The sequence below is a fragment of the Odontesthes bonariensis genome, chromosome 8 (assembly GCF_027942865.1).
Source record: "Odontesthes bonariensis isolate fOdoBon6 chromosome 8, fOdoBon6.hap1, whole genome shotgun sequence".
Taxonomy (NCBI): domain Eukaryota; kingdom Metazoa; phylum Chordata; class Actinopteri; order Atheriniformes; family Atherinopsidae; genus Odontesthes; species Odontesthes bonariensis.
In genome coordinates, this window is record NC_134513.1 from 4,331,483 (window position 1) to 4,357,295 (window position 25,813).

The window sequence follows — 25,813 nt, forward strand, 5'->3', positions numbered from 1 at the left end:
AACATTCCACATTTTCTGGGACTGAGTGTTAAACTCCACAGATTCCAGTCCTTTGGGATCTGAAAGCTCAGTCCACAAACACCCACAGATCTGACTATATCCTGGCATCAGACACTCGGGGACACCTTGAGAATGTCTTTGCCCACGTCCTGACAGCTCAGAGCTCCCCTGGCTGCACGAAGAGGACCGATACTGAGTATTCATGGTGTCTGCGGTGCCATTCCCATACCTGGTCTATATCAGGGCAGAAGTACCTACGTCAGCTGCTCAGTGAGTAGTTATACAGTAAGTGTGCAGCAGTTGTGCTAAACATTAACAGGTTTTTATGTCTTTATAGAACTACAGTTTTTAATAATGGGCCCCACAGGTAGCCAAGAAAATCCTGGTCTTTATCAGAGCTGAACCATAAATATAATGCTGAAATTAAGTGTGGTGCTCAGAGGGTGTTAACAAATCTGTAAACCAACCCTGGCAAGACTGTTATTTCTGGATTTACTTGTGTTCCAGAGGGATCCCCGCGCTAAAGTCAGTTTCTAAAGTCGGTAATATATGTTTTCGTGCTCCGTGCGTCTGTTTATATTGACAGCAAATGAGACGGCAGATGTGTGTGAACTCGATATTTACAGGGTAACAGGTTAGGGCCTAACCGTGCACGCCATTACCTACACAATACGCTACTATACCCCGCTCTGCACCTGTGTTGTGTTTTCATGCTGACAAAGATGTGCTTTCATCCTTGTGGGCTAAATATCAGCTTTGTTTCCATGACTCAGAGACGAAAATACTCTGAACTCTGTTGTAAAAAAAAAAAAAAAAGGCCGAATACCTATAAATGAACAAACTCTTTGACCCCAAATGGTCAAAACATGGGTGCTATACTTTGATTACTCACGCAGTAAAACTGGCACACAAATCCTGGCTGAACTCAATTCTCTTGGTGGTTTCCAGCTTGAAAGAGAAGCCATACGCTGGAGTTTACAGCGAGTCACAGGGTACGTCTTTTATTTACCATAAAATCATCCCATATTTCAAAATATGCTGAGAGGGAATAGACTTCTATAAAAATGACCAAACTATAAAAATGTAATGCAGTGGTTTTAGGGACATATTTGTTTTGAAGGGGAACAATATGCTACAGCATCAACACAATAACTCACCACATCAAACCCAGAGAATATTCAAAGCCCCTGTGATGTTGTCACTGTTATGACTAAATAAATACTGAAGCATTTCTGAGCAGGAAAGCTAGTTTGTGTCCTTTTCTTGGCTTTTAGTGTCAGGGTCAAGAGCTTCTAATGAGAGAAAATGTACTACTGCCCCCTGCTGGAGGTAGAAAACACTACAAGCGTGGTCTTTCTTCAACTTCCTACAACACAACGCGGTTTGTTGTAGTAATTTTCTTTACAATCACCTTTTTTCTGCTTTGATTTTTAACATGTGAACCTCTTTTGGTTTACAGATTAAAGCACTAAACACAACTGTCATTGTTACACACTTTTATTTATGCTTATGAAGTTTGTTCCCTGAAAATTCCCCCAAAAATGCCCAAAATATTCCTGTAAGTCCATACAGCAGTCTCAAGCGTGGTATTTAACATAGCCACACAACTATGTATCAAGTCTTGTTGGGAAACGTCCGTCTCATTTACTGACAATAAAAGGGATGATGGGACAAGTTCCCACAGAAAGCCTTCAAATTCTGATACTATTTGTTGGAACAGCAGGCAGCCGAGTGTTTCCTTTTCTCAGTGCTTCTTCTTCTTCTTCTTGCATCGTCTCTTTCCGAGCAGGTATTGTTGCTTTATTTCTTGGAAAGAAATTTCATTTTGTTTCCTGGAAAAACAGAACAAACAAGAACGGTCAGGAGGGAGCTCATTCCATCATAATTAAGCAATCCTGACGGTGAATAGCTTAAAACGGTCCCTACCCAAGCCTTTGAGAAACCTATTAACCCTCCTGTGTTCGTTCTCATGGATGGAGTCCAGGTACTCCTGCACTCTCACCTCGAACAGTCCTGTGAGGGGAGGAACAGAACATGAAGCTTTGGATCAGCTCCTAAAGGCCGAGCCTCGTCTTCCTCCTGTGCTGCGGTACCTCTCAGGGACTGCCTGTGGAGTTCCCGCTCCTGGATGAACCAGCCAAACATCTGCGTCTCCATAAAGACCTCCAGGAAGCGACGGACCGTCTTGGACAGGATCGCTTTCCGGAAACCTTCCCGTTGGAACGAGCAGGGAACAGGGGACGAGGACGAGGAGGAGTAGCCGTCCTCCCGTTCGCCTGTGATGAAGAGTGGATAGTGTCCCACCAACTCCACGAAGAAGCGGACAAAGGCCTCGGAAACTACGGTGCTAAGATGGCCGGAGTCTGAGAGAGAAACATATTTACAACCATAAACCTAGATAAATCTTACATCTACCAATAGCATCCTGTTAAATGTGTTTTGGTGTTTGAGCTTGGGTTGATTGCCAGGAACTGTAAGCAAGTCAAAGAGCCTGGAGGATGGCTGGACACCATCCATTGAGTGTGCAGCCAAGACTCGCAGCGGTAGATTAAGTACTTTGTTTGTCTCACCACTGATGGTATCGCCTCCTCGCTCGGTAGCAAGTTCTCTCCTCCTCTCCAGAACGTTCTCCAGGGCCGACTGGAGCTTAGGCGGCAGGATTAAGTCCTCGTCATCCAGCTAGAAGTGGCAGAGCGGGAAAGAAAAATGGTCGACCTTTGTTTACTGCAGGCCAAACGCTGTGTTGCACTATGCTGGAAGAATGTTGGTTGCCCATCTTTTACCCCACTGGTTAAATAACTTAACATCAAGTTTGGCTCTTGAGAAACTGACATAATATTGTTAGGATTTTATGACATTTGGAGGATATTTCTGGAGCTGTTGAGGGAGGAAGAATGAGAAAATGAAAAGTATTTAATTGGTTTTTGGGAGAGCAAGCTGCAACCTACATTTTGAATACTTTTTTTATTTATTCTTATTATTTTTATTCATATGTGTTTATTTACTTATTTATTTTTTATTATTTTCATTATTTCATATTCATTGCACAGTAATTCGCTGTATAATTATTGTATCTTTTTTAATCATTTAACTATTATTTTCTTTTCTGCCATATTTTTTGGATGTTTAAACTGTTGGTTGTTATATTAACATGAAAAACCAATAAATATATGTTTAAAAAAAAAAAAGAAGTGGCAGAGCAGGACATTAAATGTATTTCTAAGGCTGCAAAGACTGGTCCACGTTCATAAAGATCATTCAGACCCCTTAAGAACGCACAGACGTGCTCCTAAATGTAAATGTATTTTATTTATACAGCCCTTTACAAACAATCATTACGGCAAGTAATAAATAAAAACAAATAAAAACAATAAAAGAACAGTGAAAGCAATAAAATACAACAAAATTGAACAAGATAAAATAAGATAAATAAAATAAAAGTGTCATCATACTACTGGGTATTAAAAGCAATCCTAAATAAGTAGGTTTTTAGCCTAGATTTGAAGAGGCTAGATTCTAGAGATTCTAGAGATGGCTTACCTGTCTGAGAAGCCGACATTTTCCCAGATCCACAACGAGAACCTGTGCACAGATAAACTAATTGTTACTGATGTAATGGGTGTGTTCCCAGCTACATTTCTCATGCTGTCATCAGGCACACGCTCAGCTTTTAAGCTTCAGCACCCGTCGTGCTTCTCTGACCTCTTCCAGGGGCAGCTCGGTGAGCTGGGGCAGGGAGCTGGACAGCAAGCCGACGATGAAAGGGGTCGGGGTGCAGACGATGTCGAGCATGGCAGAGGGCAGGACGGGGATGTAAGTGTGCTGCCACACAAAGGGGTAAAGCAGGGCCACGACTGCATGGCAGCACTGGGACAGAGTGCTGCAGGAGAGAGCGGGGGAAGCAGTGAGAGGTACGCAGGAGGGGTTTCTGCATCAAAACAACACATTTTAGTAGGAAGGAAGACTGCAGGGGAAGAGAAAATTAACCTACTCAGGCCCACCACATGAGGGCGCTGCAGTCTAAATGGAGTCTCACATTGAATCGTCCCCTAAAGTAACATTTCCCAGAGAAAAAAAACAAAAACAAAAAAAAAAAACAGGGCCACATACTTGTTTTACTGACATCACTAGACTTTGCATTCCTGTCCTCGACGAATGTGACCGCGCTGTCTCACTCCTGCTGGCTTTCCTCAGCAGGAAAAACAAAAAACAACTCAACACCATCCCTAAAAATATCTCTCTGGCAGGCAGGAACCCTGAATCCCCTTTAGATCGACTTAAAAATAAGGGTCCGGACCACCCGCGTTCAGTGTCACTTCATAAGGCAAACATCCCTAAAAACTACCAAAGAATCTGGATCTCCATAATTACAAACAGTGGAAGGCGGATGTTCATATTCAAAGGGCCACGGTGCAGTGGGAAGAGCTGGGAACACAGCCCCACTGAGGGGACTAACCTCAGCTTGTCCGCGGTGAATATGACCCGTCTTTCCAGCAGCAGGGAGCCGAACACCCTGAGGAGCAGCCGCAGACTTAAACAGGAGAACAGACACTCAAAGTCCACGTGCTCCAGGCGTGAGTCAGAGGGTCGACAGAGCTCCATCACCTGGAAAAAAGACAGGAATATCAAATCAAATTTATTTATATAGCACATTTCGTGTACAAAACAATTCAAAGTGCTTTACATAAAATAAAAGCATTGCAGCAGGGAGTGGGAGAAGCATTAAAAATACATAAAAGAATATAAAGAGAAACAAATAAAATGAATTAAAATGATTAAAAACAAGCAACAGTCCAAATAAGTTAAGTTAAGATATCGTGCAGATTTCATGCATAGACACATGAGAACAGAAATGTTTTTAACCTGGATTTAAAAATGTCTCCATTTGGTGAAAGTTTAATCTCCACTGGCAGTTTGTTCCACTTGTTTGCAGCATAACAGCTAAATGCTGCTTCTCCATGTTTAGTCTGGACTCTGGACTGGACCAGCTGACCTGAGTCCTTGGATCTAAGAGCTCTGCTGGCTTTATATTCTCTGAACAGATCACAGATTGTAAACCATCAGCAGGCTTTTAAAATCTATTCTGTGACTGACTGGAAGCCAGAGTAAAGATTTTAAAGCTGCTCACTGGAAAAAAATCTAAATCTTACCAAGTATATTTGTCTCATCGAGTATCTCATTACACTTGATATACTGTAAGACACAACTGCCTAACAAATACCATTTCAGCCAGATATAGGGACTTGTTTTAATACAATACATCTGTAATATCTTGTTAAGTGAAAAAGTCTTGAAAACAAATTGTTTTGAGTAATATTTCACATGAAACAAGCTTTTTTTTTTCATTTGAAGAGGTTTTTAAGCTAATTTCAAGATCACTTTTATCTCAAAAGTCCTAAATATCACATCTTATTTCAAGAAATCTTGACAAGCCAATTTTCACTAGTTCTATTGGCAGATTTTTTTGCTTATTTCAAGCAAAAACGTCTTTTATTTCTTGTTTTTTAACTTATTTTTGGAGGGGCATTTTTTCCAGTGCTGTGATGTGTTCAGATCTCTTAGTCCGGGTTAAAACTCCAGCAGCAGCGTTCTGGATGAGCTGCAGATGCAATATAAGGTTTAATCCCATTATACAAGCTATTAGAAAGACTGTGACGGTCCAACGTGCTAAAAGACTTCTCAGCATCTCCGGTGTGGCTCACCTCGGTTCCCGAGCCGGGGAGAAAAGTTTTGATGTTGATGGTTCTGCCAGGAGCTGGGAACTGGGCCTCCATGATAGCCCTCATAAATGGCTGCACCAGGGCAGGAGACAGAGCCCTCCGCCTCTCCACTTCGTCCAACACCTAACAAACCCACATGTTAGCACGCACTTTATTAAGGTGTTTTAGTACGTGTCGGCTCAGGGGAGCAGTGAGGGAGGTTTACCTTGGAGAACAGGTTGAAACAGCCGAGGTGACTGACAATACAATAGACTTCTGGCAGACGTCTGCCTTTTCCACTGGGCTGCAAAGACAGGAAAATCCAGGAAATAGTAGTTTTTTATTCAAAAGTACATACAAATCTGAGCAGATTAATATGCACATTAACAGCACTAAATCTAAACATAAACAGAGACACATGCACACCCTCACAGGCAGCACAGTTCCCAGTCTCTCACACTTCCGCCCGGACTTTGAGATGGACCGTTTTCCCACAGGCACCTCGCCTATATTGGCACGCTTATTTACTCAGCCGACCTCGTGGTATTCAGCCACTTCCTGTCCAGTAACAGCACACTTATTTATTCTACTCGTTTCTATTTACCAGTAAACGCCGGCAGTATCCGAACCTCCTGCTCCCGTCTTCTCCGGTCAGAACAAAGGAGAACATCTCGCTGCGGAGGAAGAAATGTTTTATCACACACGTGTGAATGCTACTCTTCCACTAATGTTCCACTCTTTATTGCACGCAGAATCATTATGTTATTCTCACCTTGGGAAGGTCTCCACTGGCTCCCAGTCTTTCGCATCAGGGAAACAGAACTGAGGAATGATCCTCAGCTGATCCTCCGTCTCCCTCATAAATTTGAAGCTTCGCTCCAACTGAAACATGCATAAAAACAACTTTTTATTGCATTTTCATTCACTTTATTTCAATCAAAATGCAGACACACTGGAAAAAAAAAAAAATCAATGTCTTACCAAGTATATTTGTCTCATTTCTAGTCAAAATATCTCATTACACTTAATATAAGACACAACTGCCTAACAAGTACCATTTCAGCCAGATATAGGGACTTATTTTAATATAATACATCTGGAATATCTTGTTAAATGAAAAAGTCTTGAAAACAAATTGTTTTGAGTCGGATTTCATAAATGAAACAAGCTTTTTTTGACATTTGAAGAGGTTTTTAAGCTAATTTCAAGATCACTTTTAACTCAAAAGTCCTAAATATCACATCTTATTTCAAGAAATCTGGACAAGCCGATTTTCACTAGTTCCATTGGCAGATTTTTTTTGCTTATTTCAAGCAAAAACGTCTTGTATTTGTTGTTTTTCTTACTTATTTTTGGAGGGGCATTTTTTCCAGTGCATAACTACCTACAAATTTAAGTTTACTGTGTTGATCACGGTGAATTTTAAGAATAAAACTTAGAGTATCTTTAGAAATAGATAAAAAGGAGTCCAAGTATGCACAGATGAGGCAGAACATGCCACCTGGACCTTTATATTCATGGAGAAGATGACTTTCTAACTGCACCACCTGGGAGACATATTTAACTATGATATACCAACATGGTTAGCAATGGTTTTATTATACCGACACCAGAAAATATGATGAGACATCTCACATCCGTTAAATTAGGGCTTGTGGGTACACGGATCTGAGTCAGTTTTGCATCGAGGAAAACTTTTATAACCAATCAGTGATGGTAGTTTTGACAACTACGACAGGAACAAGTCAGAAAATGTGTTCACCTCACATGAAGTGAACTCTTATTACTGTTTCTGCCTTAAATTTCTCGACATCCCCAGAGGTTTACGAGTTGTAAAGCTGAAATGGATTGATAGCAACCAGATCAAAGGCAAAGCGTGACCCCGGGTCGGTTTTGTGTCAGTCGGTCCGCAGATTAAAATTAGTAGATGGCGTCTTGAATTAGGCTCAAGCTTTTCGAGAGAACCGTGAAAGCGTAAACTTGATTGTTGCGGCCCGCTCTTTGGTGGAGTGGTTCAAGTTTGGCTGAATAAACGCGGTTACAGGAGAAAATTAGTAATGCACACACTGGAAAAAATGACCCTCCAAAAATAAGTAAGAAAAACAACAAATACGAGACGTTTTTGCTTGAAATAAGCAAAAAAAATCTGCCAATGGAACTAGTGAAAATCAGCTTGTCAGGATTTCTTGAAATAAGATGTGATATTTAGGACTTATGAGATAAAAGTGATCTTGAAATTAGCTTAAAACCTCTTCAAATGAAAAAAAAAAAAAAGCTTGTTTCATATGATATGTGACTCAAAACAAGATGTTTTCAAGACTTTTTCACTTAACAAGATATTCAAGATGTATTGTATTAAAACAAGTCCCTATATCTGGCTGAAATGGTACTTGTTCTCATTACACTTAATATAAGACACAACTGCCAGGCAAGTACTATTTCAGCCAGATATAGGGACTTGTTTTAATACAGTACATCTTGAATATCTTGTTAAGTGAAAAAGTCTTAAAAACAAATTGTTTTGAGTCACATATCATATGAAACAAGCTTTTTTTTTTACATTTGAAGAGGTTTTTAAGCTAATTTCAAGATCACTTTTATCTCAAAAGTCCTAAATATCACATCTTATTTCAAGAAATCTTGACAAGCCGATTTTCACTAGTTCCATTGGCAGATATTTTTTTTGCTTATTTCAAGCAAAAACGTCTTGTATTTGTTGTTTTTTTTACTTATTTTTGGAGGGGCATTTTTTCCAGTGTTGCTTCTTTGAGTCCTAATGAACCAGGATTAAAGCTCTCCTCCGTTGCTGACCTTAGGGGGGAACTGCTGGGTGACCTCGGGCAGATAGTGGCCGCCAGCTTTGGACTTCTGCAGCGACACAACCAGGAAAAACTCAAAAAGCTTCCGCTGGTGCAGCTCCTGATCCAGAGGACTGTTCCTGCTGTTGGAACCGTTGTAGTGGAGCTGATTCTGGCTCGGCTGGCTCAGTATGGACTGGACTGACACCAGCCGCTGACGGTGAACTGGTGGAGAGGCAGCGCATTACAAATGGGTTAAGGATGTCAGAGTGAAACGTATACATGCATTTAAAAAAAAACATTTGATGCTGTACCCTTTGATCTCTCTTCCAGTTCACTCTCAGAGTCACTGTTCTCGTCTGTGACTGTGAATGAAAAACATTTATTTACACTTCAGACTTTAAAAGAAATATAGTTTCAAGCCTCGAAATAGTTTCCGCCACCATCACCTCTTCCTGAACTCGTCTCAGCATAATGATAGATCCTTCTCAGATGTTTTTTCCTCGTCCGAGCCTCGAATACGCTGTTGATCCTAAGCACAACCTGTGGAAAAAGTACTCGCTCAGTGAGAGGAAATATCACAGCCTCGCTGTTATAGATTTAAACTTAAGATTGATTAAATAACTATGTTGGGATAGGGACCTGGCTCAGGTGATTCCAGAAAATGATTGGAAACATCTATGTGCATCATGGTACAGTTACTCACGTGAAACACAATCACAGCTCATCTATTATAAGATATTAAATAGATCCTACTGGACTCCCTCCAAATTGGCAAGACTGAAACTTAGAAATAGTGATATATGTTGGAGATTATTTTACTAATAACATTTGCACAAATATCATCATAGTACAATATAATGTAAATTATCCATATACCCTATATTTCTTATTGGTTCAATCTGCTCAGTTAAATTTATTTTTACCTTTTATTGTTAAATGTACAAATCTGTTTTTATTTAGTTTACTGATGTTTATTATTATTAATATAATCATTACTATTATTTACCCTACTCTTCATACTGTAGATGTGTATATAGCTAATGTTTATTCTATTCTATTTGCTTGTTTTTACTTTAATTGTTTACATATCTTTTATACTGTACGCTGCTGCAACATAATAATTTCCCAAATTGGGATGAATAAAGTACTTATCTATCTATCTAATAGAAAGGTGGGAACTCTGGTGCATATGTTATATGAGTGTGACAAAACTAGTGACATATGGAATGCCATAATTTTGTTCTTGAATAAGATGTTTGGTACGCAGTTGACCAAAAACCCTTCATTGGGTCTTTTGGGACTGCTTCCAAATAATAATTAAATGTCAAAACGCCGAAAATCATTGTGCTGTTTAGCTATGCTAACAGGGTGCAGGATAACTTTACGCCACTGGAAATCTCCCATCTTGTACACTTTTAAGGAGTGGATAGAGGTTCTAAGCTCAATGGCACGCTATGAGCGTGTCACCTATAGAGTGGCTGGGAGGGAAGATCTATTTAATGAAGTATGGGGCCCATTCCTGCCCAACTGCTGGATATGTAAGGATGACACTACCTACCTCTGCATATATATACACATATATTATTTAATTTTTTTCAGGTACAGGATATGTATGCTATGTAGACTTCCTAGGATGTTGTGATTTTTTGTTTTTGTTTTGTTTTGTTGATCTAGGCTTTGTGTTGTAAGTCTGGCTTGATGTGTATGTTGTTGCTGGACTGTAGTTTTGTTTTTTTGTTTAATTTATCTGTTTGTTTGTAAAGAAAAAAAAAAAGACTGGGCAGATGCTGAAAAAGAATACATTGTTTGCTATTCTTACCATGTAACCATAATAATGTAACATTAATGAAAACTGATTAAATAAGAAGAATGACAGACCGTTGGTATCCTGCGGCAGGTGCGGCTGTACAGATCCCCAGGCAGCCACTGGCTATGCTCGGGCCCCGTGGGGGTGGATGGAGGGCTGAGCTGGCGTGGAGATGAAACGCCCCCACTGCCAGCGGACTGCTGATTGGCTCTCTTCATGTCCAGGAACTTAAAGCTGATGCCTGAATTCTGCCTGAAGAAACCAGGTCTGGATGCCTGCCAACACATAAAATAAAAATCAGTTTGAATCTTTCGTAAGCGCCTTGATCAAGCGGCTGCTTTATGTTGAGCTGTTTATGTCATGAACCTTGGTGGCGTCGGCGCCAGGAGAGGAGGGCAAAGACTGCTGAGAGCACTGACTCTCCAGCTCGATGTCCTCGTACGGATTCTCCTTGGATGAGTCTGCAGGGGGTCCAAAAGGAGCATGTTGGTGTCATTTTGGCGGAAAGTACGTCCATTATTTAAGAAAGTACATTTCTAAGCAACTTTTACAGCATTTAAACATTCGTTTGGTTGATACTTTGTCTCCATTTTAATTCAGAGACCTTTAACAGCTGTTATCTTAAAAAATTAAACTAGTTTGAATTAAAGAAGGGTGTTTTTTAGTGTAAAACCTTAAAACTTTTCCAATCCCTGCAAAGCCTCAGAGAGACTTCTGCACTGGAAAAAATCAAAGTCTTACCAAGTATATTTGTCTCATTTCTAGTCCAAATATCTCATGACACTTAATATAAGACACAACTGCCTAACAAGTACCATTTCAGCCAGATATAGGGACTTGTTTTAATACAATACATCTGGAATATCTTGTTAAATGAAAAAGTCTTGAAAACAAATTGTTTTGAGTCGGATTTCATATGAAACAAGCTTTTTTTGACAATTGAAGAGGTTTTTAAGCTAATTTCAAGATCACTTTTATCTCAAAAGTCCTAAATATCACATTTTATTTCAAGAAATCTTGACAAGCCGATTTTCACTAGTTCCATTGGCAGATTTATTTGCTTATTTCAAGCAAAAACGTCTTTTATTTGTTGTTTTTTTTACTTATTTTTGGAGGGGCATTTTTTCCAGTGTGTGTGCCTTTGTCAATAATCAAAGTATGAACTGCAATGAAAAGAGAATATATATATACATATAGTGCAAGTGTCTGACCCAGGATGTCTTCATAGTGATGTTCCTGAGACAGAGAGCGAGGGAGGAGGGGGATGTTCGACTCCGTGAGGTCTTCCAGCTCAAACGAACGCCTGTCACAGTTAACAGAAAAGCACAAATCATGACATTATGTGAGTGTTTCCAAACTTTATCTGTGTGAGAACTGAATACAGTCCAAGTGTGCCGATTCTCCTTAGAGGTGTATATGTAAATGTAAATGTATTTTATTTCTACAGCCCTTTACAGACAATCCTTACGGTGCACCAAAGTGCTTTACAGCAGGTAATAAATAAAGAGAAGAAGAAGTAAAAACAAATAAAAACAATAAAAGAACAGTGAAAGCAATAAAATATAACAAAATCGAATGAGATAAAATAAGATAAAAGTGTCATCATACTACTGGGTATTAAAAGCAATCCTAAATAAGTAGGTTATATCATCAGTTTACTCTGGCCACCACTTCCTTGTCTGTGTGAGGGTCCTTCAAAGTAATTTCTAGAAATTTTTTTAGACCAGTTCTTGTACATTAAGCTTCCAAACACTGACCTTTAATTATTCGAGCGCAACGCAAGAGATGAACCACTCTTGCATCTACACTTAGCAACAAACCAGTATCAAACTGTGTCTTTATACCAACAAGGGGATTCAGAAAGAGCTACCAACTAAGAAAAGCTTAAATGTGGGTTTACTAAGATTTTCACTTATTTTTCAGCCAATACAGAAACCCACTTTGACCCACTTAAAGTTCTGTGCAAAAGTCTTGAGCAACCCTTTATTTCTTTATATATTGTATCCTTCTAAAGTGGCCTTGAGCATCTGAAGGGCTTCTGAAGGTCTTTTTTCAGTCCAGTCTTTGTACCTGAGCATCTTCAGAGGAATGTGTTTTTGTTTGTTTCTTTGTTTAAGCCACTTAACTCTGAGCTATGAACCATTCAGGCAGGAAAAAGGCTCCTAACTCAAGGGATGAACCAGTGTTGTGTCCACACAGAACAGACAACTTAGCAAAGAAGCCGTTTTAAACTGGATCTTTAGGCACTTTGTTCCCAGCAGCCTGTCACAGACACACATCATTTATTCCCATTTCTTTAGCTGCATGTGTGAAAAACAGCAAAGATAACACAGTGTGACAGACAGAAAACAGGATTTCTGCAGCAACAAGGTGATTCCCAAAGAGCTGTTAGCTGAAAACTTGGCATATCTCAGCATGGTGTGCAGTGTGTCTGTAAAACATTTGAAGAAACTGGATGCATGGAGGACAAAAGAAGAAGTGTCAGGCCTAAAGAACTATCTCCAGCAGATGAACAGGATCTGAAAGTGATGTCCTTAAGAAAGAGGAAAAAATCCAGCAAAGCCCTGACACAGGAGCTGAGAGATGCATCTGGACCTTCAGCTGATCCATCTGCTGTTGGCCCAAGCCTCATCAGAAATGGGCTCCATGGAAGGGTGGCTGTCAAGAAGCCGTTCTTAAGGAAGGGAAACAGGGAGAAAAGGCTGAGCTGTGCCAAAGGACCAACCCAGTCTCACAGAAAACTGTGTAATAGCTACGTTGGTCCACAAGGGAAAACGTGGTATCGTCACAATTTGGCCCCTAAAATTGTGACGATACCACGTTTTATTTGGCCTATTCATTGCTTCGCAACCAGGTCACGTGACTATCAAGTTTCCCCCAGCTAAAAAAAGAAAATGGCCGACTGTCGACCTTTTTTTTCTGTGAAAAACACAACATTTTAAGAAAGCATCTGCATTTGTATGCATTTCGATGGCATTTCTAGCGAGAACTATGCATAATAACTTCATAAGAATGTAGACGATCTTTCGTTTATTAGTTTCGCCAAAGATTTCAGTGTCTCCTTGAAAAAACGTAACCATAAAACGTTTTGTACCATTGTTAAGGTGGTTGCTATGGAGCAATGTAAAGAATAGGCCAAATAAACGTAGTATTGTCACAATTTTGGGGGCCAAATTGTGACAATACTACATTTTTCCTTGTGGACCAACGTAACTATTACATGTTTTGCTGTGAGACTGGGTTGAAAGGACACAAGAAGTGGGCTGAAAATCAGTGGCAGCAGGTCTGATGGAGGGATGAATCCTCCCCAGAGCCCGGAGCTCAACATTACTGAAGCAGTGTGGGATCATGTTGGCAGAGAACGGAACAAAAGGCAGCCCACATCCAAAGAAGAGCTTTGGGATGTCCTTCAAGAAGCCTGGAGAACTGTTCCTGAAGACTCCTTAAAGAAAGGACAGAAAGCTCGTCTGAGAGGGTTCAGGCTGTGCTGGAAGTCAGAATCTGGTTTGAGCGCCTTTATACTTCCTTTGTGTCTGCATGTTTCAGTATATTACTTCACCCATTTCCTATTTGTGTGGCAACATGTGAAGACATGAGGGAGCTTTGCAGAGTATTTCCTGTACCTGTTTATGCTGTTGCGGACTCTCTCAGCTCTCGGTCTGCCATAGAAGCCAGATGGAGGCTTTGAAGATGCTTTCGAGGAGATGGAGGGCAGCGGGGGGAGGTTCCTCTGCCCTCTCCCCTCCCTCTGGCTCTTTGCTGTGGGGACAGCGGCGGGATGCTGGAAGGTACGTCTGGGTTTGGGCACGGGGTTGATGGGAGGCGAGCCCGGCTCCGTGTACACGTTCTCTTTCCCTCCTCTCCCTTCGGAGGACTTACTCTGACCTTCTCTTTGTCTCACCTCCACCTGTTTGTCGCTGCTCGGTGGGCTGAAGTAGTTTCCCAGCTCTGGAGGGCTCTTCCTGTGTTTCTCCCCCATCGCCTCCAGCTTTTTAAAAAGCGTGAACACGGCTCTCTTCTCCTGACTCCGCTCACTGCCTTTTCTAAGCGTCCCCACCTGTTGCTTCTCAGTCACTGTGGGTGAGCAAGGCCTTGAATCTCGGAGATTTTCAACGTTCTCTTTCTCGTGATCACACTTTCCTTTTTTGCCGTCTCCCCTCATTTGATCGTCACTCAGTTTCCCAGGTTCAGCAGGTGAGCAAGGCCTTGAATCCCCAGGTTTTCCTACGTTTTCTTTTCCCAGTTTCTCGTTGTGAGCTGCCCTTCTGCAGCTCTCGGCACTCTGCTCGCCCGCAGCTTTGTTGTTGCTTTTTGTCAGGGACTCTGTCCTTTTAACACCGGCAGAGGTGAGAGGTGAATGAGGGGATTCTTTGCCCTCCCACAGAGAAATCTTGTCCTTGATGTTACCCCCGTTGGATCTGGACGGTTTGGCTGCTACATCGTTAGCCTGAGGGTCAAAGGTCGGCCTCCTGTGAGCCATCACAGGTGATTCCTTCGTCTTGTTGCTCAGGTCGACCAATGGAGTGAAGGGATGTGTCGGTGTCCCCTCTGTTCTTTGCACAGCTCTCTTGTTTTCCGCTGAAATGTTTCTCCCGGGATAACAGCCCCTCTTCAGTCTCAAGAGACAAAAAGAAGAAGAAAAAAAACACACACTTTTACTCATTTAGAATCAAAGATCAATCTTTTAAACGCATCTAAAGTAAGTTTTAGCACACATCCTCTTTCAGATTAAATTAAAAAGAAATAAGATTAAAGTTTTTTTTTGGGGGGGGGGGGGGGCTCACTGACTGCAGCCGGAGTTTCCTGAACTTCCCACACGGTCTCTGGGACTGCCAGTTTGGGGACACTCAGTCTTTCTTTAGTGACAGTGGGAAAATCGAGCCTGAGAGTAAATGCCAGAGGACAAGCTTATGGCCGAGCATCTCCTTCTCATCAGCTTTGCTAAATAAACACATACTTGGAAGGGGGCCCATTCCGTTGGACCGTTAACTTTTAATAAATAAACCAGAGGAAATGGGAAGCCATAAGTTGAAAGACCTTCCTCAGACGTGATGATTAAAGTTGTTTCTTATTTCTCAAGCGCAGAGGTCAGTTCTAAAGTGGATAAATGGTTTGATAATGAACCTGGATAGGTTGTGACACACAACAGCAAAACTGCAAACAAGAGATTCCACGCCTCATATGTGGGAAATAAATGGGAAAGTGTAATCATAGTTCAGAAAAAAACAACAACAAATTACATAAGAGACGAAGCTAAAACATTTCCAAAGGAAAATAAACAAGGAAACAGAAGAAAACACACATTAAAAAGGGTTGTTGTGCTACAGTTTAACTGGATGTGAGGCTCTTATTTGATGCTCGGCTTCAGGTTCAGGGAGCACAGACAGGTGAGAACTCAGCAGTTTACTAATCTGTCTCTTCTTTTAGAACAGAAAAGAAAAGAAATACTTTATTCATCCCAAACTGGGAAATTTATTCGCAGTAGCAGCACCCGAGACGATGAAATAAACGTAGAAAGCACAACCAACCAAGATAAATTTTTTTAAAAAGCACCTACCATTATGTAGTAGTATAAAATTCAACCTTTAAAATAGTAATTACAAAATAAGATTCAAGTAAAAACTATCGTATTACATATATAACACAAAATGTGCCGTTTATTACAGCTTATTCACCCTTTTATATGAAGGGGTGAGCTGGGAGTGCCAATAGAATAAAATAAAAATGGTAAAAGCGGTAACGAAAATAAGAAGAAGGAAAGTACACAGGCAGACGCTAATATATGGAGGACCTCATTTTAAAGGGGAGGCCCAGATCTCCAGGGTTTGGGTGCAGATAGATAGATAGATAGATAGATAGATAGATAGATAGATAGATAGATAGATAGTTAGATAATTTATCCCGAAGGAAATTCAAGCATCCAGTAGCAGACATAATAAAGCAATCAAAATGTTTATACTATAATAAACACTTTAAAAACAATCTAAGAATTTAAAAAAACGTTTATCAGCGAATGCCTGATGTCCGTGTTTTAATAGAATAAAAGAAGGAAAGTATGCTACATGTTTTAATCTGTTCCTCAGTACAGCCGGGAACAACCGCTCTGCTGATCCAAGCAATCTTTTGTGTAAAGATGTAAAGTTAAAAGTTCAGCTAAGTGAGAAGGCGCTAAACTAATGAATGATTTAAAAACAAATGGTTGAGATTTTTTAAATCAATCTCAACTGTGAGCCGGCACAAAGGAGCCAAAACGGACTGAATGTGGTCAAGCCTGCGTATGCCTGTCAGGGGTCAAGCTGTGAGAGTCAGTTAATAGTCGTGCCTGGATTAAATAAAGGCATGAATTACTTTCTGAGTCAGTGAAAGAAAGACGGGGCTCGAGGGACGAGGCAAGGCCCGGAGGTCTGACCAGCACCACTTCTGGTTGAGAATCTTTAGCACTATCCACCCTTTTACGTCACCGAGGAAGTCGAGTGACCTTCAGAGGATTTGTAACTTCCTTTCTGAGGGAATCATCTGCATGAATGACATTAAATCCCAGAGAATACTGGACTGGACTGAGAATGTACGTTTGTGGCACCAAGCTGACAAAGATGATGAAAAACTAGCCACTCTGACAAGGTCACACAAGTGTTTTTTGCACCTCTGGGCCACCATACTAACCTGTTGACAGTGGCGTAGATGCAGTCTTTCTTTGACATTCTCTCAATGGCCTCCATGATCCCTGTACACCTGCAAGAGGGAGACAAAGGCATTTCCTGTCAGGGTCTTTATTCATTCACATTTTTTGCGACATTCTTCTTCGCTCTGCTCCAATTGAGATGGTCTCATCATCTTGGTTTGATATTGCATTTCGGGGGCGAGATATTTCCTCTCAGCTGGTAAAGATCAGCCTACGTGGGACAGCTGGGCAGACTCAAGAGAAAGCACGACACTGGAACTCCCTCAAGCAGTTAAACCCTTCACTCAGCAGTCATTTGGGAGCTCTTACATGATCCAATCACTCTCCTCTCCCTTCTGTTTCCTTTAGTGCTCCGTCTTCTGCCACTTTGTCCTCACAGGAGGGTAACTTTTGACCCGCAGAGTGACTTAAATGCTCCGCATACTTTCACATGTCTCTGAGTCCAACGTTTCAAAGTTCAGTGTCCTCCAAGATAGCACTTGGTAATTTCCCAGATCTGAGGCTGCTGTCATCATTTGTTTAGTTGATATGACAGTGTGCATGAGGAGAGGGACTGCATCGCCTCTTAAAGGCTGATAAGCTGTGATTAAAGACAACCAGCCACCCAGAAAGAAATTAGATCCATCATACAGGAAGTTGTTTTCTTTTCTCATGAATACACTCGGTTTTAACAACATATTAAACCACAGAATACTGTTGATTTTGTTAGTTAAACCCTTCAGGCAGCTAATTCCCCCTCCTCACACATGCATCTATACAACTTTGACTTTACTTCTATATTCAGTGACTAGATAATCACCTCATTCTGAGATAGACGAGCTGAATGGAATAATGTCCCATTAAGCTTCAACTTGCCGTACAATCAGATGACAGAAATGAAATTGCTTTCTTACCTCCAGCCATTGTACAGTTTCCATGCACTCCTTAGTAAAACATGAGCATAATGCATCTTCTGCTGCTGTAACAGTATCCATTGTGTTTATATATAAATCCAGGTTTTCTATCTTGATCTAAGCCTTAAAGTTTCATCAAGTCAGCCACGGATAAGCAAGAGTTTCACCTCAAAGCAACGCACTCCTGTCTCTGTCTATTCTCCAATCTTCAACTTTCATTTACCCTCACTCTCCTTTCCCTCTGGATAGGACTTCCTCTCTCTCTTTCTCCCTCTTTGAATCCTATCTGCCTCCCTCACAGCTGACTTTAGGAAGTGGTAAATTAATGCCTCCCGATATTCACCGGAACACCATTTTTTCTTGGCCATTGGCCGCATGGAAATTTGTAACACATGGAACACACATCGTCCTAATAAATCATTTCACTCCAAACCTGAAATTCATATCCTAAGTGTTTCTGAGTTATGCAGCTGCAGCATGTCTTCCCATCCCCCTCAGCGCGATATTTCTTTTGGGCTAAAATTTGAATCCATTTTTTAAAATGTCTTTCTTCTTACTTTAGTCTCATAACACAGAGTAGGTGTGAGCAATGTTGTACCTAGTTTTGGGAAACTATAAGTAAGTAAGTAAGTAATCTTTTTTTGTACAGCGCCTTTCACATTTCAGGGTCACAAAGCACTTTACAGGTACAATAAAAACACACAGTTAAGAAGTACATAAAAGTATAAGTTTAAAAGGCCAAGGCAACTCAGTGACAATCATAGCAGCCCTAAGATAATTTAAGATATAACAATATATGCTACTTGTATTACTAGAAATATAATAATGTTATCCATTATGAACATTTTGATCAATATATATTTAAAGCATTCAATACACATAAAGTCAGAAAACAAGCTGTATGCTGCTGTTAAAAGGCTTACCAGAATTCAAGTGGTAGGTCTCTATTGTGGTGTCAGGCTGTAGCGTTTAGTGTCCGTACTTTTGGCGGTGGAGCTTTTAAACTGCCGGGAAATGTGCTTGCAAGCCAATAGCAGTTGGGGCTTCATCGACAAGTGTCTCAGCAACAGGTGAAAGCTGAACAGTTGTCTCTAAAAGTCGCTTGGTCAGTGTTGTTTTTTTTCTTCTTCTGTAATTACACTCCTGTCCTGCAGGTGGCGGCAGTGCGCCGCGCTGCGCTGCGGCAGTGACACGCAGAGTGACACGGGAGCCCATCATAAACACAGACTGTCGCCAAACAAGAACAAGCTAGCTATCAGAGAAGCTGGACGGAGAGGTGAGAAGCCGTTTTTTCCTTATGTATTTTCTCTTAAGTATTCTCTTATTTATTGTGATCTTGCTGTTGAATATAAGCTGACTTGGCGCGTAACGGCGGAAGCTAAAAGACAACATACTGTATGTGCCTTGTCACTCGGTGAAGAAGTGGCAGATGTTACCTCTAAAATGAGCTAAATGTGGGAGGGAAATGCTTTTAAATACACTAAAATGTAGTGAACGTATTGTAACCTTACGACTACATTCATGGCTAATCGATGAATAAGCCAAACTGCTTTAAAAACAAGCCGCATTACATGACACACACACAGCAAAAGCTATTTAATCTGGTGAAAATTTGCTGTCGTTCTTCATACTGGACGTCCTGTTTGCATCAATAATCTGTCCTATCTGTGCTGAATTTAGGCACTTTTCCAGGAAACAGTCTGGCTTTAAAGTAGATTTTGCTTTACTAAAAGCATGTGAGTGATAATTGAGTGACAAAGTACTTGGGGCTGTTTTTAAATTTTTTTTTTTTTTTTTTTTTTTTTTTTTTTTTTTTTACTGTATTTAGCTGAAACTTTATTGAATTAAAGTGCAGAAATTGTTGCCTCTCCCAACAAACAACACTGTCCACCACATCCCGGAGAGGGTGTGGGAAGTGAAAGGGTGACTCTCATGTCACATCTCGGTTCCACAATATTAATCAACTTGTTTTCTGCATTTTTTTTAATTGGAGTCATCTATTCCCCAGGTTGGTTCAGCTAAAACTTACCAGGAACCAGAGTAGTGATTATGAGACAACCAGCCAGGCCTGCCGCTTTAGGGTTTTCAGTGCCAACGCTGGTCTTATCAAGCAGTTGGCGTGTGGCACTATCAGCAGATCCAAACAGACTATCGGGGCAGAGAAAAGTAGAATCTGTGCATCATGTGTTTTAAAGTCCCGTTGAAGCAACGTGAAACAAGTTAATGTTCCTGCAGGCAGGCTGGTGGGGGAGGTGGGAAGGTTTTAACACACTAGGCTCATTGATATCTGCTTTGGACCGCACACAAGGCAGCTTTCAGACCAGGTGTGTATGTCCTTATTCAGCTTTCATACCACAGAGGTGGCTGTTTTCAACGAGTTAGGTCCTCCAGTTTTCTTGACGTAGGAATTTAAAACTTTCAAAGAAGTCCTGTAACTTAACGTGACATAAATGATTCCCTCCTCTGCAGGCACAGCTTTCTTGCCCTAGTGATGTGTTTGTCCCGTCTGGTTTAGTGGAGGACTGTAGCTGAACCCTCCAACTCCCCCCTCCACCAGTACCTCCTCCTTCCTCATCCTGTGCCTCCTCTTCCTCTCTCCAGCCACCCCTGTGATGCCTCCCTCATGCTGTGGTTATCTGTCACAGTACACCCATCATCATCTGGTTGTCTTCCTCCTCACCTTCTTTAGGTAATTAGGCGTCACACGGCCATCAAGGACTACTTGGGAGGGGTTTGAAATCTTCTCCTGGTTCATACCAGATATTACATAACCACAGAGTAACTGGACACCGCATTAGGGCTACACTGGGCTGTATGTATAATAATGCGGCCTGTGCAGAATGGATTTAAGCTGTTCATACAGGCTAAAGGTCTTGGGGGCAAGATTATCTCAGGGTAATCATTGTTAAGACAGCATGGACAATCAGTGCTGATGTCCAACAGACACTTTGTAAGTCCTTGTAACGCAGAAGGACTTTCGTCATGTATTTGTGTCTTTAATCACAGGAACAAATGCGGTGCCACATGTTGCAGCTTTGTTAGACTACATAAAGTCACCAAACACTGGCATCCCGTCCCAGAAGTGTCACATTTGATGCAGCTTTTGCTTGTAGCTGCTGAGTGAAACTCATTTGCGTCTGTCCAGCTATGTGTTGCTGCACGCGTCCAGGAAGACGTTCAGCAACGTGAAAGTGAGCATCTCCGCCCAGTGGACGCCGTCCATCCAGAATGGCAGCGGAACTGTGTTCTCTCCCGGCGAGGTACGGAGCGCCGAAACCCACAAACTGCTTCAAACCGAGCGAATCTTTCTCAGCGAGCAGCTACGTTATTATTTTAGTTTACGCTTTGGTGCTTCAGTTGATTAAAAAGACAAAAAAAAAGCATTTATTTTTACTGTTTTTCTGTTAAATATTTTGGAAATAAAGTAACCTTTAGAGTCTAATCGAATACAGTGAACTATCATGTCCCTGGGGAGAATCCGACATGTATGCCAGTGGTCTCAGAGTCCCTGGAGCCACTTATTCTTATGTCTCTTGGAGATAAATTGCATGGAATTGAGTGTGTTTTCTGTGACTGTCCCAGACATGGGAGGACAACCGTCTGTTTGCAGATGAAAAGCAGGCCACTCTGTTTCTGGGAGCTCTGGACTCCATCTTCCTCTTCTCATATGCAGTGGTGAGTGGGATCATCATTCATCCCCGGACCTCCATTTCCTCTGACTTTGATGTGATTGCTTTACATGTCAGATATGTGTGTAGTTTAACCACACACGTAGTCTTTGTAATCATCCGAACATGTTAAAGACTGCAAAGTTTACTCTGTGTTTATTCACATTTATGTGAATCTCGATGCTCAAGACCGACATCGGGTCACAATCGACGTTTAGACCTGCTCGAATTCAGCAGCTAAATGAGAAATGAGAAAGTAAACGGTGTTTCGACGTGTGTCCACACAGGGTCTGTATTTGAGCGGCGTGATCGGAGACCGAGTGAACCTGCGCTACGTGCTCTGCTTCGGCCTGTGCGGTTCTGCTGCTGTGGTCGGTACTCTGTTGTTTTCTGCCTCTCGTCCTTTATGTCCTCACCCGGGTCAGGTAATGATTGTTCATCATTATGATGTCACCTGCAGGAGTTTGTGTTTGGCACTCTGACCGAATGGCTCCACATCTACAACGTGTACCTGTACTGCGGCCTGTGGGTGCTGAACGGCCTGCTGCAGTCGGCCGTGTGGCCCTGCGTGGTGGCCGTCATGGGCAACTGGTTCGGCAAGACCGGGTCTGTGACACGTCTCTGTGCCCGTATTCATACTTATCTCCCGTTACTTCATCTGTTATGATTGCTCCCACGCAGTTTTAAAAAGCTGGTGTGTATTTTCTGCTGAGCCCTGACGTCGTTTTGCAGGCGTGGCTTCATCTTCGGCCTGTGGAGTGCGTGCGCCTCGGTGGGCAACATCCTCGGTGCCTTCCTGGCTTCCAGCGTGCTTAAGTACGGATATGAGGTGAGGTGCACGGGTGTTTGGCTCTTGCTTGTTGCTGTAACACTGCCGGCAGTCGCTGACGGTCGCCGTGGTTTTCAGTATGCCTTCCTGGTGACGTCGGTGGTGCAGTTTGCCGGAGGCGTGGTCGTGTTCTTCGGCCTTCTCACCTCCCCAAAAGAAGTTGGTAAGAACCTTTAAAGTATTAAGGTGAATCTAAACATTCGCCACATCTTAAGCTCATTTATGCTCAATATGTCTGGGCGTGTTTGCTTTTAATAAACCATGTTCCCACACTGTGGCTGAGATAGCAGCCACTCTGTGTTTGTAATATTTTTTTAAATGTATTTTTTTAAATTATTTTATCTATTTTATTATTATTGTTTTAAATTATATAGCTGTTGTATGTTTTTTAATTTATTATTGTATTTTATTCTTTTAATTTATTTTGTTTATTTTTAATATTATTTATTTATTTTTTATTTTTTTATTTTAGTATTATTGTTTTAAATTATATAGCTGTTGTATGTCTTTTAATTTATTCTTGTATTTTTATTCTTTTAATTTTTTTTGTTTTATTTTTATTTTTGCTGTACTGCTTTATAAATAAAATTGGATTGGTTTGATGGGATTCGCGCGGCGTCCGTTGATGAGTTTTTTTGTGCGCCTCAGGTCTGAGCTTGGAGTCGGAGACCGGCCTCGGCCCAGTAGAGACGGACACAGACAGCCACCAGCCCCTGATGAGTGACGAGGAGGAGGAGGAGGAGGTGGAGGTGCGCGACGGAGCGTACCGCTCGGTTCAGGAAGTGGACGAGCCTCTGGGCGAATCCCCACAAGCCATCGGCTTCTTCCAGGCCTTCTGCCTGCCTGGAGTTCTTCCTGTGAGTCCCGAGAAGGTTTCTCAAGCCGCCTTTAAAAGAAAGCAAACGGTTAAAAACGCCTCGGTTCCCTCTCTGTGTTTTCACCGCAGTACTCCCTGGCTTACGCGTGTCTGAAGCTGGTCAACTACTCCTTCTTCTTCTGGCTTCCCTTCTACTTGAGCAACAACTACGGGTGGAAGGAGGCCGAGGCCGACCGGCTGTCTGTGTGGTACGATGTCGGAGGAATCATCGGTACGCAGCAGGCTCTTTGCCCTAAAAGATTTGAATAATAAAACGTTTGATTGATAAATAAACTGCGATGCTTTGTGTCTCTCTGGCAGGAGGAACGCTTCAAGGGCTGATTTCTGACTTCATGGGGAAGAGAGCTCCAGTGTTGGCTTTCAGCCTGGTGATGGCGATGGGAGCTCTGGTGGGATACAGCCGTGAGTACATGGTGTTTACACCGATCTGCCGCTGTCTGTGCTATAAAACCGCTGCTCGGGCTTTAAATCGGGTCCTTTTGGTGCCGGAGTTTTATCTCTGTGGACCGAGCTGGAGCTCGTTCACTGTAAGGCAGTGATGCTCATATTGGCAGAGCAAAATCAAGGGAAGAGACACTTTTACCACAACATACTAAAGTCCCCTTTTGCAAATATGCATTTCTACATATAAAAAAGAAATAACACAGCCAATACATTTTCAATTCAGACCACATTTCCCTTAATACAGGGATGAGCGGAAGCTGGCGTGCATGTCCTTGACTTTCTTCATGTTGTATTTGTAGTTTGTTGTTGTAATCATAGTGAGACATTCAGGATGAGCATGGTTTTTGTGCTGGTTTTTGCCCTTCAATTAAGAACCGATCCATTGTGCCTGCATCTTGCGCTGGCTAAAGGAGCTAGCATGCTCTGCGGTCAAGTGTGACGATGGTTTAAGCGGGCTGCGTTGCCAGGTTTAACAGTTCCCCCTTTAGGAAACACCATTAAGCCTTAATTAATACTTAATAAAAATACTTAATACTACAAAATCGCAAACTTAATAAAAATACTTAATACTGTGCAGTATTCGCTGTGTGTTATTTGAAAAAATGTATTGTTATTGTTAGCATATTGTTAAAAGCTACTATGCGATTAAAGCTCAATTAAATCAGCGTTTTTTTTTCCGCACTTCTGCGGTTTTAATGTTTTAAATGTTGCTTCCAGGATCCCCCAACGATCAGGTCATAAACGCAGCAATCCTATCCGCCACCGGCTTCTTCATCGGCGGTCCGTCCAACATGATCAGCTCGGCCATTTCTGCCGACCTGGGGAGGCAGGCGGCCCTGAGGGGCAGCCAGGAGGCTCTGGCCACCGTCACCGGGATAGTGGACGGGACCGGGAGCATCGGAGCTGCTGCGGGACAGGTGAGAGCCTAAAGGGGGGATGTTGGTGCGCGTCCATCAGCAGATCAGACTCACGTGTAACTCCTGCGTCTGTTCACCCCCACGCAGTACCTGGTGTCTCTGATCGAGAGCAAGCTGGGCTGGAGGAGCGTCTTCTACTTCTTCGTGGTCATGGTGAGAACATCCCCCGAGCTCTCCACAGGTGTTCGTATCCCCCCTCCAGTGTGAGTCAACGCGTTGTTTTTGTGTTTTCTGTGTGTGGCAGACCGGCGGCAGCATCGTGTTCATCACGCCGTTGCTCGTCAGAGAGCTGCGGGACATGTGGAGGGACCGGCGAGCGCGGCGGCGCCAGCTGTGAGCATCTCGCCGGCCGTGAGGGCGGCGCAGCACAAGTGCCTGAGCGTCGGCGCGGTCTGCGAGTCCGGGCCGCCGCAGAATGTGTTCCTGTACATATTTTAAGGTTTAAAGGGATGTAAATACGTCACTTTTTAAACTTGGGTGTACTTTTGTCAGTTTTTAACTTAAATATCAGACCTGTGGAGCCAGTCCGAGGCTCAGAAATAAGAATGTGAACAGTGATTGTAATGTCGTCCGTCCTCTGCTTTTGTAGGTATTTATTACACTTTGGTTGCACTCTTAGGATTCGGGGGATTCACGCGGTACGATGCGGCCCGTAAACCTTTTTACTCTCTGTGAATGGGATTGTCAGAGCTCCTGCACTGACCACGGCACAGATTTGCACGCTTTAATCGTTGTTGGAAGACGAGCTGAGGGTTCAGGGCGCGTTTCGGCTCACTCGGAGCTCCTCGCAGATACTTGATCTGTCTCGTGTACAGTTTTTTAAATTCAGGGTCGGAAAATATGATGATGGGGTCTGCTTCTCTGACTCTTTATCTGTTCATCATTCCCTTTTCTTCTCCTTTTCACTTGAACTTTTAGTGTTTAGCTTTATTTCACCTGTGAACCGAACTCGTTTTGTTCGTCGGGGACATTAAAAGTAATTCTGTGTGGATTTAAACAGCCGACGCAGTTTAACTGCTTTTAACTTGATATCTGGTCGTTGTTTTTAAGCCACACAATGGAACAGAATGTAAACTGAAATGTATTTAATTCTAATCTGTGGTGTCTTTTTATTTATGTGTGTTTTTCACATTTTTTTTGCTCATGTAAATGTCATTTTTGATTTTAAATAAATGCAAGTTTGGTGGACACTTTGA

At 42.0% G+C, this 25,813-nt stretch overlaps 2 protein-coding genes across 3 annotated transcripts; one reads left to right on the forward strand and one right to left on the reverse strand.

The window, feature by feature from the left end:
• Positions 1–1,495: 1,495 nt before the first annotated feature.
• LOC142385913 (DENN domain-containing protein 2A-like) lies at positions 1,496–13,973 on the reverse strand. Its single transcript, XM_075472595.1, has 18 exons — positions 13,951–13,973; positions 11,519–11,610; positions 10,674–10,768; positions 10,379–10,582; positions 8,947–9,040; positions 8,812–8,862; positions 8,511–8,722; positions 6,472–6,581; positions 6,304–6,373; positions 5,926–6,003; positions 5,703–5,843; positions 4,457–4,605; positions 3,703–3,928; positions 3,541–3,582; positions 2,571–2,679; positions 2,094–2,363; positions 1,927–2,013; positions 1,496–1,832 (listed from the first exon to the last, which is right to left on the reverse strand). The coding sequence occupies exons 1-18, from the start codon at positions 13,971–13,973 to the stop codon at positions 1,801–1,803; spliced, it is 2,085 nt and encodes a 694-aa protein (XP_075328710.1). The 3' UTR covers positions 1,496–1,800.
• Positions 13,968–25,813, forward strand: slc37a3 (solute carrier family 37 member 3). Of its 2 annotated transcripts, XM_075471364.1 has the most exons (15): positions 13,968–14,095; positions 19,037–19,158; positions 20,484–20,571; positions 21,028–21,142; positions 21,465–21,557; positions 21,838–21,921; positions 22,011–22,156; positions 22,283–22,379; positions 22,458–22,542; positions 23,028–23,236; positions 23,326–23,467; positions 23,557–23,658; positions 24,418–24,617; positions 24,705–24,770; positions 24,862–25,813. In XM_075471364.1, the coding sequence occupies exons 1-15, from the start codon at positions 13,983–13,985 to the stop codon at positions 24,952–24,954; spliced, it is 1,755 nt and encodes a 584-aa protein (XP_075327479.1). In that variant the 5' UTR covers positions 13,968–13,982; the 3' UTR covers positions 24,955–25,813. The 2 variants fall into 2 exon arrangements, with proteins under 2 accessions (XP_075327479.1, XP_075327480.1); XM_075471365.1 differs by lacking the exon at positions 13,968–14,095 and having other exon boundaries at positions 19,073–19,158; positions 20,352–20,571.